The sequence below is a fragment of the Haliotis cracherodii genome, unplaced genomic scaffold (assembly GCF_022045235.1).
Source record: "Haliotis cracherodii isolate W230 unplaced genomic scaffold, xgHalCrac1.p SCAF_15, whole genome shotgun sequence".
Lineage (NCBI taxonomy): Eukaryota > Metazoa > Mollusca > Gastropoda > Lepetellida > Haliotidae > Haliotis > Haliotis cracherodii.
Genome location: NW_027266270.1, coordinates 27215187 through 27238823, shown reverse-complemented (window position 1 = coordinate 27238823; position 23637 = coordinate 27215187). Strand labels below are relative to the sequence as shown.

Below are 23637 nucleotides of genomic sequence, written 5' to 3'. Positions count from 1 at the left end.
ATACCGGTAATTGAAAATGTTACCATTATTATTACATATCATCATCACCATCATTTCCTGATCCTCCCGTCATTTCCATAATCCCCGCTGCGCAGCATCAATCCCCCAGGATTATGTTGTCATCATTATTATGTCATCATCATCATCATCATCATCGTCATCACCATCACTATAGGCAATATTATTACTACATTGTCGTCATCATCATCATCTTCATTGTCACTATAATTACATGTATAAGCAAAATTAGTACCAAATTGTTGTCATCACCATGATGAATGCCCACTGACACTTAATAATCCTCCATCATCATCATCATCATGACTACAGCCATTTTCATTATCATCATCATCATCACCATGGTCATAATTTACTGATTAGTATGTTTAATATATATTATGTTATTGCAATAAATACCCTTATCTTCATCATCGATGTAACATTAATAATCATAATAATCATCAGTACCTAGTATCATCATGAATAGCTGTTATTCCTATAATACATCATCATCAAGATATTTTACTAATTTTTAATATATATAACTGATGTAATTATCATCATCACCATGTCTACATTACCATTTACATGACATTTTTTCATCCCGCCATTCTCTGCGAGGATCCTCCTACCTGTCACGAACCACCCAGGACTCAGCACTGAGAGCTCCACACACAGACCAGATTGCCTCCAACAGCAGATGCTGCTCTAATTGAACACGGGTAAACTACAAACTTTTTAATGAGTTGAATCCTGGGAAGCTATGAGATGTTTCCTCAGTTATCTGTACAGTTGACATAGTCCAGGTGACCCGCTCCACCCCCAAAACACTAACAATCTTTGTCCTCAGACTTGAAAAATTAACAGCTCAAGTATTTCAACCCCACCCCTCTGCTTAATTGGCGTAAGCAAGGTCCATTAATCCAAATGAACTGACCTACAAAGGAATCTGTTGGAAATTACAGGCTGGCTGGACAAACGGATGAGTGTGGCCCACAGATAATGGCCTCGCTGTCGTGTGTGAAAAAGCACAGCACAGGCAATTTGCTACAAATACAGCAAAAGAGAGCTCATTTTCAAATAATAGACCCCTTCTGTGACATGGAACTAGCAAGTGTGTTCAATTATTGTGAAAGTCAGCCGTTGAGATGAGACAATTCCAACCAATAATGGATATTATGCCAAGACCGCTGTCTGTTTTTGTTAGCTTAACAATGGGTTATAGTGCGCATATGGGATTTTTATGCAAGATATGGCAACACAAGGTCCAATGGCTTATGTGCCCATCAGAATGTATCGAGGAACATTTACGTCTGCTAAGGAATTATGCCGAAAAAATAAAAGACCCGCGTCAATTGTGAACAACGGGCTATTTGGGGCCGCGTGCAAAGCAGGAGATCTTTCCTGAAAAAGCGAAATCCCATCCTTCAAAATTGGTTTTCAATATTGAATAAACCAGCGGATCAGAGAAAATTGGGTTTTCATGATTGTGTCACGGTGCCGTAATGGGTTTTGACTTTACCAAATCCTTTCTGAACAAATGCTCCAAGTCAATTTGGGGGGAGTATGACTAGGCATTCTAATGGCAGATCAGGCCTCGCGTTTGAAGACTTTTCCCTGGGAACCGAGCATTTGGAGACCCAGCACAAGTAGCGCCCTCTCGATGGAGTAGTTGCTTTTCATCTTAAACCCCCTCCATGTCCACAAGATCGAGTTTTTTCCTTTCGCAATGACAGACCACTTCATAAGGCTATGGCATAGCAAACACGATGGAGAAAATTAAAAGACACTAGTAAAAACTCAAAAGGAGATTTTAGGTCTAATTGTGTTTGTCCATTATTTCAAATTTAACTTTACGAGACAATATTCCTGCGTAGAATGAGAAATCTGCAATAGACAGTCTAGTAACAAGGCAGCAAACGCCTTCAGAGTGAATGCTTAATCTGTACCGTGGAATTCAAAGAATGGTAGAAGAAACATTCCTGCAACACTTCTGAAGATTGTGATTTATTTGGAAGTTAAGAAGAAACTGCTCTTTGAATAAAGATTTATTTTTTTCCCTTCTAAGATTACATGTAAAATCATGTACTAATTCAATTATTCATGTACAAAAACTTTCTATTAAGAATTTTCATTGGGAACTGATGATTTTTTAGGTCATCTTTGCATGAGATATCAAAGATCGTTTCTGAACTGTCTCCAGAATTGGTACTTGTTAAATCAATTTGACTCATAACACACTATAAAACTATATGAAACTATATGAAACTATATGAGACTATTTGAAATTATTTGAAATTATATGAAACCCCATATGAGACCATATTAAACCACATGAGACCATATGGCCATAGAAAACCATATGAAACCACACAAGTCAATATAAGACCATATGAGACCATAGAAAATCACATCATATTAGACCACAAGGCCATAAAAAATCTTATGACCACAGAAAACCTTATGAGACAAAATAAGACCATATTAGGACCATATGTCCTCATAGATAGGGAAGCAGTCGAGAGCAATGTAGTCAAACAATGAAACATTACTTCCTGTTTGAAGATCATTACAAATGACTTTCCCACCCCTCCCCATCCATTAATGATAAATACAGTTTCCGCTGATCCGATCCCATCATAAATATAACAAGTGTTTCATGACCTTGTGCATGGCCATTCATTATCAGGAGTCTTGTTCAGGAAATACTGTAGTTTAGACGACCAATCATAAGGCCACGACAATTAATTGCTATCACCATTAAAAACATCCCCTAGGCCCAAACTCAAGTCTTTAGGTTCTCGATGCTACCAATATGCCACTGGTCACTCTCTTCCACTCAAGTCAGTTCCTACTCGGACATCTTTCAAGTCAAGACAAAAGACATACCATACCCCTTTGAACATTACAATTGACTATGCATTCATGTATTTCTGATGTTATTGTGTATATATATTTTGTGTGTTTCATATGCCCCTTTGTGGTGTGGAGGCATGGTGCCATATAAATATATCAGGTGACTGCAGTTTTACACCATAGTCACCAATATTGCAGCAGCCTTTAGTAATGAGTGAGTATGGTTTTACGCCGCTTTTAGCAATATTCGAGCAATATCAAGGCGGGGGGACACCAGAAATGGGCTTCACACATTGTACCCATGTCAGGAATCGAACCCGGGTCTTCAGCGTGACGAGCGAACACTTTAACCACTAGGCTACCCGACCGCCCCCTTTAGTAATGAGGGCTTAGAATGCCTTTAATGGGGAGACTATCCTCAAGAGGTTTGCTTCCCTTTTCTGGCTCATTGTTCAAAAGTTTATAATTAATATCTGGGTGTAACTGAGACATTGTTCTCTACAAAATGCAAAATTGGTATACATCCTGATTTAGCAGACAATAGTATTGCTGTCTGAAGGACTTGAATCAAACTTGGCAGTTTGCCCAAGCATAGTCCCCCTTATACAACAGCCGAGCCATGTCACCAAGTGGGTACTGTACACCTTCCTACTTGTGTAGAGAAAGGAACCCAGGTGTTCTGCATGGCAATCAAACACTTCACCCACTAGGCTACCCCACTGCCCAACAGTCACCTGTAGATGATTAAGCCTTGGCCAGGCAAACAATGGTTGACAGCATGGGTACCAATCTATGCCAATGATACACAATCAGTCAGGTAATCCATTGCAACTACCTGATTCTCGATTAGATGAGAACTTTGTTTAAGCATGGGGCATTGGGGACCAATCCCAACCTTGCATCCTAACAGTTGCCCCGTGAAGATCTGGGTTAGAATCGGTCTTCAGCAACCCATGCTTGTTGTAAGAGGTGACTAGCAGGATTTGGGTGGTCAAGCTCGTAGACATGGTTGATACATGTCATCATATCCAAACTGTGTAGATTGATGCTCATGATGTCAATCACTGGATGGTCAGGTCCAGACTCAACTACAGATCACTATCATATGGCTGGAATATTGCAGTGTGCGGCATTAAACAACAAACACAAAAAGTTAAAATAGCATTTTTCAATTCGTGACATGTTTAATTTGTTTTCTATAATAAACATACAATCTCAAGCTGGTGGTTGATTTCATTTACTTCATAAAGCTAATAAAAATCACAAACAACATAAAACCTTCCATTCAATGAAGAGAATAAGAACTGTCATGCAGTGCACTCATTTTGTTAACATTAAGAAGAAGAAAATTCTAGAGACCAACTCATGACCCAAATACAATTCCAAAGTAAAGTTTATCAGCTGAGCTAAATTATTTTTCAAGTAGCTCTTCATCCCAGAGCATCTCACTCTCTACGGCGTGGCAAACAGATTTAATTTGAAGCCAATATTAAATTAAAGGCCACAGAGTTCTAAGTATGCAATATCGAATAAGATTATCAACCATTATGGAATATGATGCGACTCATGCATATTATTCGTTATTACAGACACAGAGACAGTTAGTTATTCATTACGTGAAGCAGGGAGACAGGTAATGTATCATTGAGAAATCTACTTGCTTGTAAACTGACTCAGCTATGTCGTCTCAATCGGACACATAAACCCAACGATTTCAAACCGTTTCACCACTTTTGTCTTCTTTATTTACATAATTCCTCAGAAAATTGTGTGTTGGTACTATAAACAAAGATAAAACATGAATATCATAAAATGTCTTTTGTATGTAATTCTGAGCAGAGTACGACTGTCTGTAGGTCGTAGGTCTGAACACAATATATGCTACTGTTCACTACACCACTATATTACAACAATTCAAAATGTTTAATTGAAGTCAGGCCAAAAAAACAACAATTGTTTCAAGTAACATATGTTCACTGTAAGTGCCACGTATCTGTAGTGACAATGACGACATGGTGGGCGGGATTTCAATTCTCGAAATTTATGTGAAGTACCAGCACAGGTGCTAGTACATTTTATCAAGCAAGTGTCTCCTTAATGAGTTAATATTCAGAAAGCTGGGCATTTATGCTTTACACACATAACTTAAATGGTGGTCAAAGCCTACTATGTAAACAAACATTGTGAATTATATTTGGGCGTGTAATTATACTACAGAAGAGCGCGTCATCTGGGTTCGGCTGCAGATGCAGGGTTTCGATGTGCCGAATGGGTTTAAGCCTTGCGCTGTTTTATTTGGTAGCAGTAGCGGTACTAATCTGACCACCAAAATTAAATTTTAGGATATGGATGGGTAGGAAGAAAACACAGCTGTTTTAAATTAGTTTGATTTGAAGCTGCTTTTAACACTTTCAGTTATATCATGGTCTGGCTGTGTAGGCAGAAAGCTAAAATGATACAGGACTTAGATGTTTCTCATTTTAGGAAAACCCATCAGAATAGGTACTGTATTGGCATACCTTGGGTTTAAATCTGAGCTAGGATGGGATTTGAACCCATGAGAAGCTTATCCTGGAACAGTTAAGAGACAGCTCTACCACTCCATCCATATTAAGGGTGCAAGAGGAACAAGAAGTCAACCTGGCTTCTGGAAACACAGGTAACTCATTTTGGTCTTGTGTAACACACATTTCTGGACCAGCACACCAAGTGCAATGAGGTTTATACCCGTCTTCCCGAGGCAAGGGAGTTAACCGACTTTAAAAGTCCAGGATTCACCCTTGCTGAACTAGGTTTGAATTATGGAGTTATATTTTGGCTGAACTAACGAGTCTGTGCATAGTCCAATCAAAATTCTGTAACGAAATCAACATCCGGTTCATAAATAACATGGCAAACGCTCTGCCAAATTTGTTCGATTGCAGGATTTGCAGAGCATCTGTACTGTTTAACTGGGCATCAACAGATATTTTCCAAATCTTTCCATGTTTTTTCTGGACTGGGCGACGTCAGTTTGTTTGAAGCAAGTGCAAGAGATATGATAGGTGGAATCTGATTGGTCAGTAGGAGGGACATAGAAGGGACATAACTCACAATAGCCCAGAAATTCCAGCCTAATTTGCCAAGGATGAAACCAGTACTTTTAAAGTCAGTTAACAACCTAGCCTAGGACATCGGAAAATATCTTAGAATACCTATTAATTTTACATGTTTTGCATAGTAATAACAAGATATGTGACTATCATTATTACTTTGAAAAACAATATAAAAAACTACTAATAATAAACAACATGAACTAGCAGATGTAATATACCAAACACTAAATTGCGTAGCATTGTCTATATCAAGTAATATTGTGTAAAATTAATTTTTCGTACATATATCACATGGGGAACATAAATCCAATAAAATAATAGTGATTGTATATTGGACATTCCTGTCATTGTACATATGTCATATATCCTCCATGTGTTATTAACATAAACTTATTTCATATTTATTGCAATTTGAATGAAACTATCTGAACAAATATCTCTCATTTACAATAGAACTTCATATCAATCAGTCTTACCAATATCAATCAAGTTAGGAAGAATAAGGTCGAATTCAAAATATCATGAAGTTATACTCCTTTTTTTCATCAAAATTCAACAAACATTGAAGTATACCACTGCATTTTTAATACGTAATAACACCACTTCATTTTTTAATTAAGTAATTATACTGACACATCTTGAAAATCCTTCATTTCTAGTTCCATTTATTTCTGTTCCTGTGATTGTCATGCTGATTTCTATCAATACATGCCAAATAAAATACAATATGCAATACTGCCATAGAATGTGGTACAGTGATAAGTCTTGTAGTATGTAATATCAAACATTAATAAAGGCCGTATGGAATATCATGATTAAAATCCACACTAAAATTGGTTTATTTTGTTACTTCCTATCATTTTGGATCTTATTACATCCTCCAGAACACTGGCTACAATCATTACATTCATAACAGCATTTTGATATACGTTATGAAATATATTTATATGCAGGAGCATAGCAACTGATTTCAATTACTGCCTTGTTATATTTCAATATGAAATATATCCAAAATATCAAATAATATTTTCCTATGAGATCGTCACTACCTGTTTTGTAAATAATAATGAAATTAGTCTGGACATCACTGTAACTCTTTACATGATGAGTGTACAAGTCATGTAGGGGTAAAACACAGACCTAACATGGCACACAGCACCTCGGCACTCGTCTCGTCATGCAGGCATGACATCTGTCCCAACTTGTCATACAGGTATGACATCTATCCCAACTTGTCATAAAGGTATGACATCTGTCCCAACTTGTCATAAAGGTATGACATCTATCCTAACTCGTCAAAAAGGTATGACATCTGTCCCAACTCGTCAAAAAGGTATGACATCTGTCCCAACTCGTCATAAAGGTATGACATCTGTCCCAACTTGTCATAAAGGTATGACATCTGTCCCAACAATCATATAGGTATGACATCTGTCCCAACTTGTCATAAAGGCATGAAATCTGTCCCACCTCGTCATACAGGTATGACATCTGTTCCAACTTGTCATACAGGTATGACATCTGTCCTAACTTGTCATAAAGGCATGAAATCTGTCCCAACTCATCATACAGGTATGACATCTGTTCCAACTTGTCATACAGGTATGACATCTGTCCTAACTTGTCATACAGGTATGACATCTGTCCCAACTTGTCGTACAGGTAGGACATCTGTCCCAACTTATCATTCAGGCATGACATCTGTCCCAACTTGTCATACAGGTATGACATCTGTCCCAACTTGTCATACAGGTATGACATCTGTCCCAACTTATCATTCAGGCATGACATCTGTCCCAACTTGTCATTAAGGTATGACATCTGTCCCAACTTGTCGTACAGGTAGAACATCTGTTCCAACTTGTCATACAGGTATGACATCTGTCCTAACTTGTCATACAGGTATGACATCTATCCCAACTTGTCATAAAGGTATGACATCTGTCCCAACTTATCATACAGGTATGACATCTTTCCCAACTTGTCATACAGGTATGACATCTGTCCCAACTTGTCATTAAGGTATGACATCTGTCCCAACTTGTCATACAGGTATGACATCTGTCCCAACTTATCGTACAGGTATGACATCTGTCCCAACTTGTCATACAGGTAGGACATCTGTCCCAACTTGTCATTAAGGTATGACATCTGTCCCAACTTGTCATACAGGTAAGACATCTGTCCCAACTTGTCATACAGATAGGACATTTGTCCCAACATATGACACAGGATGTGACATTTGTCCTAACATGTGACACAGGTTGTGACGTTTGTCCCAAAATGTGACACAGGGTATGACAACATGTCATGTAGGTATGACATCTGTCCTGATGTGTCATGCAGATGTGACATCTATTCCAACATATCATGGAGGGTAAGACATCTGTCCCAACTTGTCAAGCAAGCATGACATCTGTCTTAACATGTCATGCAGCATATGACACCTGTGCCAACATGTAATACTGGGGTGTAATACATGTCCTTAGTAAATATGACATGTCATGCTGGGGCATAATACATGTCCTTAGTAAACATGACATGTCATGCTGGGGTGTAATACATGTCCTTAGTAAACATGACATGTCATGCTGGGGTGTAACACATGTCCTTAGTAAACATGACATACCATGCTGGGGTGTAATTCATGTCTTCAGTAAACATGACATGTCATGCTGGGGTGTAATACATGTCCTCAGTACACATGACATGCCATGCTGGGTTGTAATACATGTCCTCAGTAAACATGACATGTCATGCTGGGGTGTAATACATGTCCACAGTACACATGACATGCCATGCTGGGGTGTAATACATGTCCTCAGTAAACATGACATGTCATAACATTTGCTCATACACTAGCTTCTGTTACCAGTCCAGCGCTGGCAAAAGAAAAGACAATTAATAGCCTGATTTACTTCCCATGTCTACAATACGGCCCCATGTGCACCCGAGAAGTACAACATTACAAAACAACAAGCAATAAGTGACCACTACTTCAAAGTACATATCAGAACTATGAATAATTCAAACTATATTCTGCACCCATTCTTAAACGGCCTAATCACATCCCAGTGCACTGCATAAAATACTTTAAGTACAATAGAATTTAAACAGGCTAAGCCATGGTCCCACGGGCTGTTTATAAGCAGGGCCTGGTTATTGTCAATTGTCAAGACATTGATAAAATCAGGGGTATTAAGAAACATTTATTCTGATAGCAATCAAGTCACTGTTTCAGTTCACTTAAGAGCCAAGGAATTATAATATTCATAAGAGTTGTCGGGCGCCCTCTTTACGCTCTATTTTTAATGGTATCATTTCACTATCAGTAGCTTTCTCTCTCAAAACATGCAAATGGTAGTTTAATTTTTAATCAAAACTGTTATTTCTAAATTTGAAACTGTTTCGTTAAGTGAAATCAAGACTTTCAAAATAACCTAAAATTGCTCGTTTATTGCCTGATGACAAATTTGCTTTTAAGTAAGCCATTATAGCACTTTAGACAGTAGGCGAGTAGCTGAAAGCGATCATCTTGAACCACATACAATCCTTCTTTAAGAGCTACTTCACTCTACATATTAGCATTACTATTTGAACAGCAGTTATCATAATGCAACGATAGCACAAATAGTTCCATTTATTCACGTACTCACATCACTACTTTAACATAAATAGGAAATGATACAACCAACGAATGGATAATGTTTGTAAACTGTTGTCGATCTCACGGCCATAAGGGAAAAGTTCAAAATAACATTTTGCTCAAGGATATGTATAAATGAATAAAAAGGAAGGGATATCAACATATATAAATATAATATAAATGATTTCCTATGACAATGATGTGCAGAAAGATACTTGGTTGGAGAGATAGATAAAAAAGAATACCTAAAGTGGGATCAAAATAGAATTTAAATATAATTTTATGAATATTGCAATGCACAAGAATGTAAAGCAACTTTGATGACTGTTTCATGGCACATAACATACAGAGTACAGAGGATCAAAATAAGTGAGGTGTAATGGTGGTCAGTGTCACACTATCACACCTATATACAGGGATGAGAATGGAAAATCCTTTTCAGCTGAAACTTCTTTTCGATGGAGCGCTGTCCATAAGTTAGAGGTGTTAATGGAAGATTTTAACAAATCCGGCACTCAAAATATGAGGACATTTGCAGCTCTGTGAAAGATTCTCACCCCTGTATATGCCAACAGGCACTAGTCTACTAGTACTAGTCTACTAGTCTAGGCTAATGCTTGTTTAATACTGCTAGCCCACTGAGATACCATGTCACAGTTCAACATGAATACGCTACTCTGACACAGTATACTGACTACAAGCCGACAGCTCCCTAAGGCAGGGAAACAACAAGTACCATTTAAAAAAAAAATCTTTTGGTATTACACAGCCATCATTGAGGTGGTCCAATATCAAAATCAATGTTAAAACATAGCATGGATGAAGCTGAAGCTGAAGCTGAACGAAATACAATTTGTATCACCTTGTTTACAATGTTAAAACACAACTTTGGAAAAACACTATCAGGCATCTGCCACCACAAATCAAAACAGCCACAAATACTGTCAACAAAAAACAGAATTTGCAACAACAAAAATTATCAACAGCAACATGAATACATCAACAGCAACACAAAATCTTCCACAGCAATACGTCCGCACTAAGAAACGACAAGAAGAAACAGCCTACCGTTACTGTCTGGTTCCGCACCGAGCGCTTCCTCTGGATTTAACATTGTGTTAACTGTGAAGTAACAGTTTTCAGCTCTGTGTATATGACAAGCCCAGATTAGTCGCGCTGTACAGGCTAACCACTATCAGTGCCTGCTAACAACTTTATGAGGGGAGCCCAGCTCATATTTTATGAAATACGAGAAATGAAAGTAATATAAATGATTGATCAAAGCTTAATTGTTGTAATCTCAGCATATGGGTGTCTACACATCCCAACATGCAATTACAGGCATAGTAGGAAAAAATGAAACCTTGGAGGAGCTCATTACGCATAGCAGGGGGGACAGGTTGGAGAATGGGACTGACCCGAGGTCATATGACACCTGCAATTATCCAATGATAGATTAAGCTTGGGGTGAAGTCACATGGTTGAGGGGAGGATACAAAAACTCATTAAAAACACACTTGGAAGTGACAGCCTCTCCTGTTTCAGCAACTACAAGCTTGAATTTTCCATTACCCGAAGTCAGGGTGATGGAATACAACATAGTCACGCGGATTGTACGCACAGGTCTAAACCTGCGGTTATTATGGCAGAAATCACTGAAGTTGACCAGTTAATAACATCGCAGATTAAGCCCTGCAAAGGCAATTACTAGACTTCAGAGAGAGAAGACTGATACACGCAGCCTCTGTTCGCTCCAAGTCGGCTTGCAGGCTGTGTCGTAAATTCTACTGTGTGAGAGTGATTGGGTGTAAAATAGTAATCTACCATTCCTTAAAGACCGTATTACTTACTGTCCGAAATCACCTTGTTGATTAAATCCAAGTGATATTAATATCAGCCACATTGTAAGCTGATATATCGTGTCGACTTAATAGTTATTTCATTTAATAAGGTATTGGGCAGGCCGGCAAGCTAATTTGCTATGATACACGGCATAAGCTTATTACGTAGTGCTACCAGCGGACATGTAGGGATTCGGGAATCCTTACTGAAGCTAATACACTGGATTAAGAATCAATTTCGCAATGTGGGAAGCAGAAGAATGTCAAATCTGTCTATAAAAAAATAGAATCAATGTTATTACATTTCCTAAACTGAGAGTCTTTATAAAGACCATGAATTCGCTTTTCTGAGAAAAACTAAACTGATTATTTGAAAACTGAATTATCTTATGAAATACTTGGAATATTATTACTTCCAAAATAAAGACTTCTTTGATGAACTCAATTTAATAAAAACATGATATAGATAACTTCAAATGTGCAATTTTCACTTTTTTTTCAAAATGTTTTGGTATAACTGATATTATGCTCCTGTTTGTTATTTTTAATCAAAAGTAAATTGTAAAGCGATGAATCTTGATCAGAAAACATCATTATCTTGTGAGGGAGAGAGTATCATGCTGCTTTTAGCAATATTCCAGCAACGTCAAAGTGGGGAACACCAGAACTGGCCTTCACACACTGTACCCATTTAGGGAATCAAACTCTCATCTTCAGCATGTCGAGTGAATTGATCTGCCACTAGGCTACCCCACCACCCCATCTTGACAGTCAATTAATGGGATAATAATGTTAGCTGTACTAAAGAAAGCCAAGCACATACACTTGGTACAGCAGTCAAAGGGACAGAACTCCTTCAATCTAAGTCGTCTGCTTTTTGCTTTGATCAATAACTAATTCTCAATTCTTCCATCCATCGTCACTGATGAAAAGAACCAAACGCGAGGCCGAGTTTACAAACAAAGTCAATGAATATATGCACAGATCCAGATAAATAGTTGCAGTTTGGATGCAAACTTCACCACAGGGTATGGAGTAAAACTATCTGAATTATACTGTTGTCAGCTTCAGTTCAAGAGAAGCTGTAGTTAATGTCAGCACTGTCCTACATATCTGAAGCATCACTTCAGGATTTCCTTCCACATTAAACTGGCATGGCATGATATTAAATATCTTTCAAAGCAGTATTAAACCCTATCCACTCAATCACCCCTACTCACACACAGAATCACATACACCCACACACACTCATTCACTAGCTGATTGATATTACAGTTCGTTATTTTCATGTCAATTATTATTATACTCTATAGTTATTGACATTATGAATAATGTGATTTCGGTATATTTCACATCAAAAGACAGGAAACGTTTCTTAAAAGATTACAGCTAATAATCATAGACCATAAATGGAATTACCAACCACGTACCTACAGAACAAAACTGAATCTATTCAGCAACAACAAAATATGTCTGTCTCCAAAACTTTCTTTTGAGAATATGATACTTATTGGGACTTTTAACAACAGGATTAAAATAAGATATGAAATAAGATTTCGGAATTATTTCCTTAAGTCCTCTTATTCACCATGTTCTGAAGAACTGCATGTTTTTCTGCTGGAAGAATTACCAGCAGCAACCTTGAAGCATAATTTTTTCAGGAAGATATCAAAGATAATAATTTTGCCAATTTTGCCAATTTCCTGCTATCAAATTACAAAAACTGCTTTCCGGGAATATGACAAGTCATACACAAGAAAATTTCGAAAAAACTCATAAATTACAAATCTTGCCCATAAGATATTTGTTCCTGTTGTGCTGCTGCACAAATTACATATCATATGTTGTGTGTAGAGCTCCAATTATGTTTCCAAGTCTTTTTTCCCATTGCCATGGTAACTGAGTCATCTTAATCTTTAGCCAAAGGGAACTTGTAATTACAAGATACATAAATCATGGCTTGTGAGGAATAAAAACAATTGTGCCCATTGTACATCCTGACATACACATGGTATCTCATCATACCTGGCGCTGAGGGTATAACAGGAATTCTAGGATCATGACATTATAACGACCGTTTTTCTTGGTATTAATTACCCTTCAAGCAAACATATGATAATCACAATTCTTCATATTTGTACTCTCATTCTGAAACACAGTTTGGAAGGTTACAGTTAAAAAGAAACTTTGAAATTTCAAATCTGAAACATGTCCAAATTCAATGCGAGAATAACAAGACATTTATGTGCCCTGCAATGTTGCTTTTTATAGTTATGAGTGAATGAGGTTACACAACGGCATCAGCAGTATCCAAGTAACATCATGGAGGCCTTTCAATAATAGACCGCCTCCGTGGTCTAGTGGTAGAGCATCCGCCCGGAGAATGGAAGGTCCGGGGTTCGATCCCCGGCCGCGTCATACCAAAAGATGTTTTAAGATGGTACTTGTTGTTACCCTGTCTGGCGCTCGGCACTAAGGGGCTAAAGCAAGGACTGGTCGTCTCGGAGTCAGTATACTGTGTCTGAGTGGGGTATTCATGTTAAACTGCGGCATGGTATCTCAGTGAGCTAGCACTATAAATCGGCATCAGTCCGGACTAGTACAAGCAGACACACACACACGTGCATGCACGTCGCTATGTAAGTGCAATAATCTTGGACATGACGTTAAACCCAATTTCACCTCACCTCACCTTTCAATAATAGAGTGAGTGAGTGAGTATGGTTTTACGCCGCTTTTAACAATATTCAAGCAATATCACTGATGAGGGCACCAGAATTAGGGTACTCAAACCCAAGCCTTCAGCAAGACAAGCGAACACTTCAACCACTAGGCTGGGGCTCATTATCAAAGTTTTAAAGAGGAAATCCCTCCCCTTGCTGATGGTTGCAATTACAATTAGATTTAACCCCAACTGAATTTATAGAATTCGAAAATGTGAACGCCCACACCCTCCGTTAATAAAATTTGTGTCCAACCCAGTCATAAATAAAGTATTTTTCAACAAATGACATGACACTTATTCTACCCAGGAATCCCCATTGCAAGAGAGGAATTGGTTACAAGGACCTACAATACAATCCCAGAAGTTGTGAAATAATTGAAATATCAAACAATGTATAAATTTCCAATAAATTTGATATCTAGCTATCAGCAAGAAAGGCGCACATCTACAGTCCTGATCACTCTTATAATGAGAGCATAAAACACACTGAACACTCATCCTCACAAAATCAAACATAATTTTGATTCTTTGAAACCTTCATACAACAATGTTCTATCGTTTCATTCCTAACAGTACCCATAGAAGATCCGGGGTACAATAGGTCTTCAGCAACCCATGCTTGCCATAAAAGGCAACTATGCTTGTCGTAAGAGGCGACTAACGGGATCGGGTTGTCAGACTTGCTGACTTAGTTGATGCATGTCATCGTATCCCAATTGCATGGATCAATGCTCATGATATCAATCACTTGATTGTCTGGTCCAGACTTGATTTTTACAGACCGCCGTCATATAGCTGGCACATGCCAAGCGCGGCGTTAAACAACAAACAAACATTCCTCACAGTGATGTCGCAAGCTTACCAACACCTGCAGTTATGTGTGTCTGATCCTTTTTCAAGTTCGGACTAAACTCCTTACACAGTACTCAGAAGTGGGTAAGATGGAGGTGTCAAGAGTGTGCAAGATATAAACACAAACTGTAAACAATAAACAATGCAGTAAAACAATGTTTGAACTTTCATGAGTGAGTGAGTATGGTTTTTATGTCGCTTTCAGCAATATTCCAGCAATATCACGGGGGACACCAGAAATGGACTTCACATATTGTACCCATGTCGGGAATCAAACCCTAGTCTTCGGCGTGACGAGTGAACGCTTTAACCACTTGTCTACCCGAATGCCCCTGAACTTTCATGAAACATGTTTCGCTTGTCACGCCGAAGACCCGGGTTCGATTCCAGAAATGGGTAGAATGTGTGAAGCCCATTTCTGGTGTCCCCCGCCGTGATATTGCTGGAATATTGCTAAAAGCGGCATAAAACCATACTCACTCACACACTCATGAAGCATGTTTTCATGATCTTGACATTTGTCAAGATAAGAATAACACGTCCTGTGGTCTGAAAACTGACACCCTGCTTTTGATACTGTCCCTAACATGTGAACCTGCTCTTGTGCTGCCTCATCTGTCAGCCTGGGTCTAATTCACTTTTCTTGTACAAGGTCTTAAGGTAACCACATAGCTTGAAACAGATGAAACATTAACATTATACATGCCAAGGAAGAAAAAATTACACATGGAGTTTGTAACATCAGCAGATATTAAAAAAAACCCATCACATTGCCACTTTTTAAAATTTGTATTAAAGCAGGTCTCTGAAAATGTGAAATATTCATCAATCACAACAAAGTTCAATTTCAGTAAAGTAAACTTACAACTAACATGAAATTAAGCCATTATGATCATGTCACGCTATTGTTGTTGCCGTTGATTTTAAACCAGGAATTCACAGGCTATTCCGAAGGTGCATTTTAACAAGAAATTATACATCTACCATAACATCATTTATGTCAGTGAAATCACTCGAATCTATATATTCTACCTCTGGAATCAACAGATTATCACGATGTCTCCATCTTCAGCAACCCATAAGAGGCAACTGGAGGGATCGGGTGGTCAGGCTCGCTGACTTGGTTGAGGCATGTCATCGTATCCAATTTGCATAGATTGATGCTCATGATGTCAATCACTGAATTGTCTGGTCCAGACTTGATTATTAACAGACTGCAGTCACATAGTTTGAATATTGCTGAATGCAGCGTTAAACAAAAAAACAAAACATGCTTTCTCCTTTACATAACAAACTGTGTTACAAACTCATGCAAAATTCATGCTCTTAAATGTTGTGAAAAAGTGAGTTTGGTTTACAGCCTTCTTTCAAAATTGTATTTTTTATTGTGGTATGTCAGCTTAATGCGTGTATAAGTTCAATGTGACACAGGTAATAAATGTTTACCACTTTAGTGAGTGAGTGAGTGAGTGAGAATGGTTTTACGCCACTTTTAGCAATATTCCAGCAATATTCCAGCAATATCACAGCGGGAATACCAGAAATTGTACCCATATCGGGAATCGAACCCGAGTCTTCGGGGTGACGAGCGAACGCTTTAACCACTAGGCTCCCCGACCGCCCACCACTTTAGTAAATGAGCAACATAGATACGTGACACTGACAAACTAAGGATGAATAAAACATAAAACAGGGAAATTCTGTGACCTAACCTTGTAGACTCGCAGATCCTGGCACAATAAAGGGACACAATTCTACACAGTTATTGCATTGTCCTTTGTTTAACTGAATACCCTCTGAAATGGCATCTTCACAATCATAGTCATTGCTCCATTCTGAGTTGGAGATTGTAACAAGAAAACAGCATCAACACTATTCCCATGGGGCACATTAGAATGTGTTTGTTCACATGGTCATAAATATAAACTATAGAAAATAGTAGTATAAAGCCTAAAGAAGAGACAGGCACTAGAGATGCTTTATATCGGAATAAATGACTAAATTAATGTGAAAGAAATACACACAAAAGGACCCTTATCCAGAAAAAATAATTTATGGCACCAATTCCTTAACTCAGTCTTGATAAACTGTAACTCTTAGATAAGCTAACTTTAGTAGTTTCTGAAAAACTTGTCCCCATTGCAGACACTATGCACTGTAAAATGTAAAAATAACATGGCTCAAGGGCTGTAACTGTGTATGCTCAAAATTTAAAAACATGTCGCAAGGGAAGTAACTCTGGGAAAAGAATTATGGCACCAATCTTCGAACAGTCTTGACAAGTATCTCAAAGATAAGCATGCAAAGTTTCATTCATGTAATGTCAGTTGTTCCCACTGTTTCCATTGCAGACACTACACACTTAGTTGAAAAGCATGGAGCAAGGGTCATAACTCTGTAAAAACATAATACACAGCACCAATTTTTGAATTCATTTAGATCATGACCTGTACTATCAGTGTTTAAAATTCATTTCTCTAACTTCAATAGTTTTTTAGAAAATGTGTCCCCATTGAGAAGTAGACAGACAGATGGTAGGATGATGTATGGATGGAAGAACTCCATTCCTGTATCCCCTGCCCCCCTTTATGGTAGGGAATAATAAACATTTTCTTTCATGCAGTATACTAGCTGGGAAAAAAACGATAACAAATCACAAACACCACTGCAACACAATATCTCAGACCAAAATAACAGATTAAAAATGAAAAATGTACAACCTGCATCAAAATGACAAGGCGTGAAATTACATATGTAAACTGAACTAACCAGCCATCAGAATGTCCGTGTCTTCTGACTCGATGGGGTCTGTAAAGTCACGATCCACTGAAAGCATATATACAACTAAATGTTACTTTTCAAAACTCAAAAGATATTATCATATCACTTAATGCCGTCAGCTTTATTAGACCAATAAAATTTCAACAGAGGCATGCGGGAATTCACCCCCCATCTTGACCCAGGGCTAGATGCAAGGTATTTGCAGATACCCCAGCATACTGATGACATAGTGGTTCTTGGTCCATGCAAGATATGCTGCTGTTACCATAATGAAAAATATCTGTTTTGAAATTCCAATAACAGCTGTCCAATTTGTGAAATCATAAAAAGCCGTAGTTGCAGGCAGTTTTGAATAATTATCATGTTGAGAAATATAAATGGGCCTTTGTTTTTCCAGCCTAAATTATTTATTGTTTTGATGAAAAAATACAAAAGCCATTAAGATTTTCCGATTTTGATTTCAGAAAGGGTGTTTTTATTCAACATGAAATAAGATAATATGAATTTGTTGGTGAGATCATACGATAGAGGGCATGTAACAGTTTGTTCTCAGTCTGTGGTTTCATGGGCGATAATGGCCGGTCACACTCGTACAGCTGTAACAAGCTTACAATCTAGTCTCTGTTTTAGGCAGTAATTTAATTTCTTTAACTCCAGGGGCTTTGAAAGGTTTTGTAACGTAATTGTTCCAACTGTTTTCTGAGCGATTGATAATATGAGGTATGTATGTACATGTAGGAGAAATGTACATACAAAATATGTTATTCTACCATCTTGTTTGTTTTTGTTTAATGACGCACTCAGCATTATTCAAGTTAGATCATGGTGGTCTGTAATAATCCAGTCTGGACCAGACAATCCAATGATTACGATTATTGATCTACGCAATTGGGATACAATGACATGCATCAGCGAGTCTGACCACCTGATCCCATCAATAGCCTCATGACAAGCATGGGTTGCTGGAGATCAATTCTGACCAGGATCTTCATGCGGAAGACAAACATGAGTTGCTGAAGACCAATTCTAACCTGGATGTTCACAGAGTTGTATTCTTATAAACATGTGTAGTTCATATAACCTAAGCTGTTGATGAAACCAATGTTTCACATTTCTACATTATTCGTCGATGCCCTCCAAACATTTCTTGATAAATTGATTGTACAATATCCTTTAGAAATGAGAATGAATATTTATTAGTTTAAAATTTTTGAGCCAAACTCCAATTACATTAAAAAATATATGAAAATAAGTAATCCATTATGTACTTATCTCAAAGCTTTAATAGTTTCTAAAAGATGTTCAAGAGGATCATCAATTAGAGAAATAAAAAAAATCACTGATACATAAATAAACTTTGGATGAAAAACAACTTTTAAACCCTTGGAAAACAACAATTCCTCAGGTTAATTTACACAACAAACTTAAATGTATTTTTCTTCATAGCTCCCAATATCCAAATATTTCTAAATGTTTGAAATTCATTCTGTTTAAAGCCTAAATCAACTGAATGCACATTAGCCATCATGAATATCAAGGGAAATAACTCAGTGAGGATTAAGTGATTCGTCATCCTCCCAAGCTCGTAACTGTCACATAACAGATACAATGCCCTTTTTGTTCCTGAGACGTTTCTCATTAGACAAGATTTAATGTGAGAAAATCTGTTCAATCACACACAAGGTGTTCTCTCTCACACTAAATCTGGGTTGTGTGTACTCCCAGCAAACTGTACATTACAATGTCGCCTCGTGCCTCGTACATGAACATGTGAAGGTTAGTTTGGCATAATATTGACAATTAATAAATGATACCAAACGTCAGACTTTTCCTTTACCGAGAATTGATCTATTAAATTATTTTTTTCTAAGATCGAGTGAGTATGGTTTTACGCCGCTTTTAGCAATATTCCAGCCACATCACGGCGGGGTCACCAGAAATGGGCTTCAAACATTGTACCCATGTCAGGAATTGAACCAGGGTCTTCAGTGTGACGAGCGAACGCTTAAACCACTAGGTGAGTGAGTGAGTGAGTGAGTGAGTGAGTGAGTGAGTGAGTGAGTGAGAACAGTATTCCAGTTATATCACAGCATTTAAGATGACTCTACCACAAAACCAGAGAGGTCATGAAATATTTATGTGTGACAATTAGAACTAGTTTAGTTTGACTTTCAGTATTGGACCCAAGGTGGGATCGAACCCCACACTGGCATGTTGAGTGACACCTTAAACTACTGGGCTCCTGCCCCTGAGATTCAAACCCTGAACAAGTAACCACTAAGCTACCCTCTGCCTCCCATTACAAAAGAATTACACCACATGAATCTTAAACATTTTTACATAGAACATGTACTGTTGCTCTTCAGCATCTCAGTAAATTTTGTATCTAAAGAAACATTCCTTATTGACATTAACACATTAGTTGTAATGAGTTGGCACTGTCAAATGAAAGAAAATCCTTAATCAAACTTAAATTTAATGATCACCATATAACGTAAATATAACTCAATCATAATTAAGATATTTACTCAAAGCAAAATAATTAAACACCTGACTGTTTATGTTGCATTACATAATACCCGTGCAATAATTGATTGGCCACGTTTTCCTCCTTTTGGGGGCCAGGACTTTTTAATTCCAGCTGTGCAAAGAGAAACTGAACATAGATTTGTTTATAATTAATAATTCAATGTTAACTTTTAATTTCCCGAATGAATGTAAACACAGAGTGAGATTTCCGCTCACGTAACACGCACAGGCTGACAGAACGAGGAGGTCATGGGCCCCCTAATGCTTGTAGATCATGATAAGACGCACAACAAAAACATATTTCTTGGATGAAATGGAAATGTAATTTTTTTCTCCCAAATAAAACAGTTCCCTGCAGGCAACAATTATGTTAGTAATTTGAAGTGTGAAAATTGCTAATGAATGACAATTTAGAAAAACAAAACCAAAATAGTTCACTTGGATGAATATAAAATGGCATTATCATTAAGTACGTAAAATATTTTGTGTTTATAAATCAATTTCTACAGTTATGTGAGTGCCTATGGTTGAATGCCGCGTTTAGCAATATAGCAGCTGTATCACCTGAAATGGGCTTCACATATTGTATTGATGTAGAGAATCAAACTTGGACAAGCTTCGCAAATGTCCCTTTCACAGTAAAACTACCAAACTGACATAATCTTTCAGTATACACAATACACTACATGTAAGGTAAATTTTGGGACAGTAAGTTGTAAATTGTACAGGTAATAATACAAATAAGTGAAAAGTATTAAAAGTTTTAAATACTGAAGGGGCCCTGTATTCAAAGGTGCCTCCGATCTGTGGCTGTTTCCAATAATCATGGATTTGATGAAAAGTGATATAACGGAAATATTCAGTGAAATTAGACCTCATTGACTCACTCACACACTACTAAGACCCTGCTATTGGAAGACAAAAATATAACTATAATTGACACATCATTTCAACAAAGATCCAACACAATATACACTACACTCAAAAGATGACAAAGAACACCCAATTCTTTATTATTACTATAGTTCATCTGATACACCACACCATATCAACTCATATTTTAAATAACATTTGGTATTAATAAATGAGCGTGTCTATATTTGAAGAGATTGCCACTACCGATAATGTTGTGAACCTCTTCAAACTATTAAGATGAAATATTCCCATCAGGAAAATAGATGATTAGCTAATGATTAATCCTTGTCCTTCATCTTATCACCGAAAACAGAATTAAATTTTATGCCGAAGAATAATTTCAAAAACCTTTCTCCTTTCGACTTGTACGGTAAAAACATGAGTTTGGTGCAGTTATATTGATTTCTGTTTTAATCATAATTGACAACGGTTCAAATTCGTGATCGTAACTTCTCCCTCAAACATCAGAAATCAAGCCTTCCTAAATCTGCAGCATCTTGATGGGGGATGGAATGAATACTGTCCGCGATGTGACCTCACCGAGTACAAATCATCTTCTAAAATGAAACGGCCTTTGAAAACTAAACAGGGTCTCATGAAAAAACAATATCTTCACCCTCTCTTCAGCTTAATGAAAAAATAGCAGCTTATACAAAGACGAGCAATACTTCTCGCGTCTGCTTCTTGGGGGGTTACAGGGTCGGCAGGGACCTTCTATTTCCTGGCAAACCGAGCATAAAAGATTTGTAGCAAGTTTGGAAAACTATTAGAGAGTTGCAGGTAGGCAACCAGGGCTGATCCTCTCCCCAATACCCGTGCTTCCTCCTGCCTGCTTCCAACAGATTTATTAAGATTGGCGAAAATGCTCGGTCAAGCACCCCATGATTATCCATTGTCCGAAAGCATGGTGAAATTATCTGCGATCAAATTCTTCACTTGAGTTGACGAGCTCTAATGAACACTATGGACAAGCCGTGGAGTCTCTGCTAGTATTAGCCTCAGGATTACTTCATTTCCTGCAAAACGCTCCTGCTTAGAAGTGGCAATCATCTTCACACGATTTAGTGTTTGTTGCTATTAGCAAAACCGCCTCTACACGACTCAAACGGCTGGATATAATTCATGTCATTATGCACAGATTCAGAAATAATGTATGAGTTCTATCATGACCTTCAAAGCTTTGAAGGAAGGAAAATCTTTTAAAATATTCTCGGAAAATGGCTTTGAGAAATTCAATGTTTAGTTTCTTTTGAATGAAATATTGAAGTATTAACAACAATGTTATACAGTTTGGGGTCTCATCTCTATTCTCTTTGAACAACAAAAGGACACTGAACATTTTTTCAGAAGTTCTTTTTAGACGAAACTGTAGAGAACAAATTTATATATTCTTTGTGATTAAAGAGTTCAATGGATTTTTTTCCTGTATTTCTATACTACTTCATTACCATCATTTTACATGAGCTTTTTTATAAGTGCTTAACTTTAATGCTGTGAACTTGCTGATGCTGTGTAGAAATGCTAAAAGTGATTGTGATCATATAAACGAAATATGCAGGTTGATAACAGATGTGTACAGACTGAACTATCAATGCATAGGCCAATGGCAAATATATGTGACAAAACCCTTCCCATACCCACGAGAAATCTCTGCTATGAGAAGTCGATTGTATGATTCGGACTATATCATGTGCATGTGTTTATGAATTACAATCAAATAGAGAAGATACCAGGTGTTCGCAAAAAGGTGAGCGTATCCTGCCCCACCAGTAGCACCCATCACAAACACATGCAAAGGCAAGTCAACTGCAAAAGCATCAGTGACACATTACATATGAATAAAATAAAATAAAACTGATGCCACCCTACACTATCAATAGTTTGTTTAGTAAATGCAATGAAATGAAAACAAGGTTCTTTTCCAAAAAGATCATTTAGATGGTACTTAGAGGTCATTAGTCAAGGGTGTTTCCTTATTGTAAATATCATATGTTAGGAACAAAAATTGTATTATGCAAGCCTTTGGCTCATTATCATATATCATTCTTAACCTACTCGATGAGGTGGTTTTAGAAATCTTATATAAAAGACATTTTTGAGAGAACTGTAATGTTTATATTGAATAAAGACATCCTGTTTGCATGGAACACTGGGTTTGCTCTGTGTTCTGTTGGTAGACTGATTTGACCTTACAACAGCCACACATCTTGTAAATCATGTAATACTGTGACATCATATCCTTACAGTAATAATGACGACGTACTAGGGGATCACACACTGACTAGTGACCTACGAGTGAGTGAGTTGGGTTTAACACCGCTTTTAACAGTATTCCAGTTATATCACGGCGTGTCAGCTTTATGTGTGAGAAAAGCCCGAAGTGATGCAGGTCTCAGA

General features: G+C 37.5%; 1 protein-coding gene across 6 annotated transcripts in view; it reads right to left on the bottom strand.

Annotated features, from left to right (window-relative positions):
- LOC139462439 (LIM domain only protein 3-like) overlaps nt 1-23637 on the bottom strand; it is a 129791-nt gene that overhangs the window by 60834 nt on the left and 45320 nt on the right. For 3 of the 6 annotated variants that reach the window (XM_071244147.1, XM_071244150.1, XM_071244149.1), the window contains exon 3: nt 17785-17841. The exons of 1 other annotated variant lie outside the window; for it this stretch is intronic. In XM_071244147.1, coding sequence (XP_071100248.1) covers nt 17785-17841 — 57 coding nt within the window. Of the gene's footprint in view, nt 1-581; nt 594-10665; nt 10902-17784; nt 17842-23637 lie in introns of those variants that run through there. 2 more of the 6 variants (XM_071244148.1, XM_071244155.1) reach the window with 2 other exon arrangements.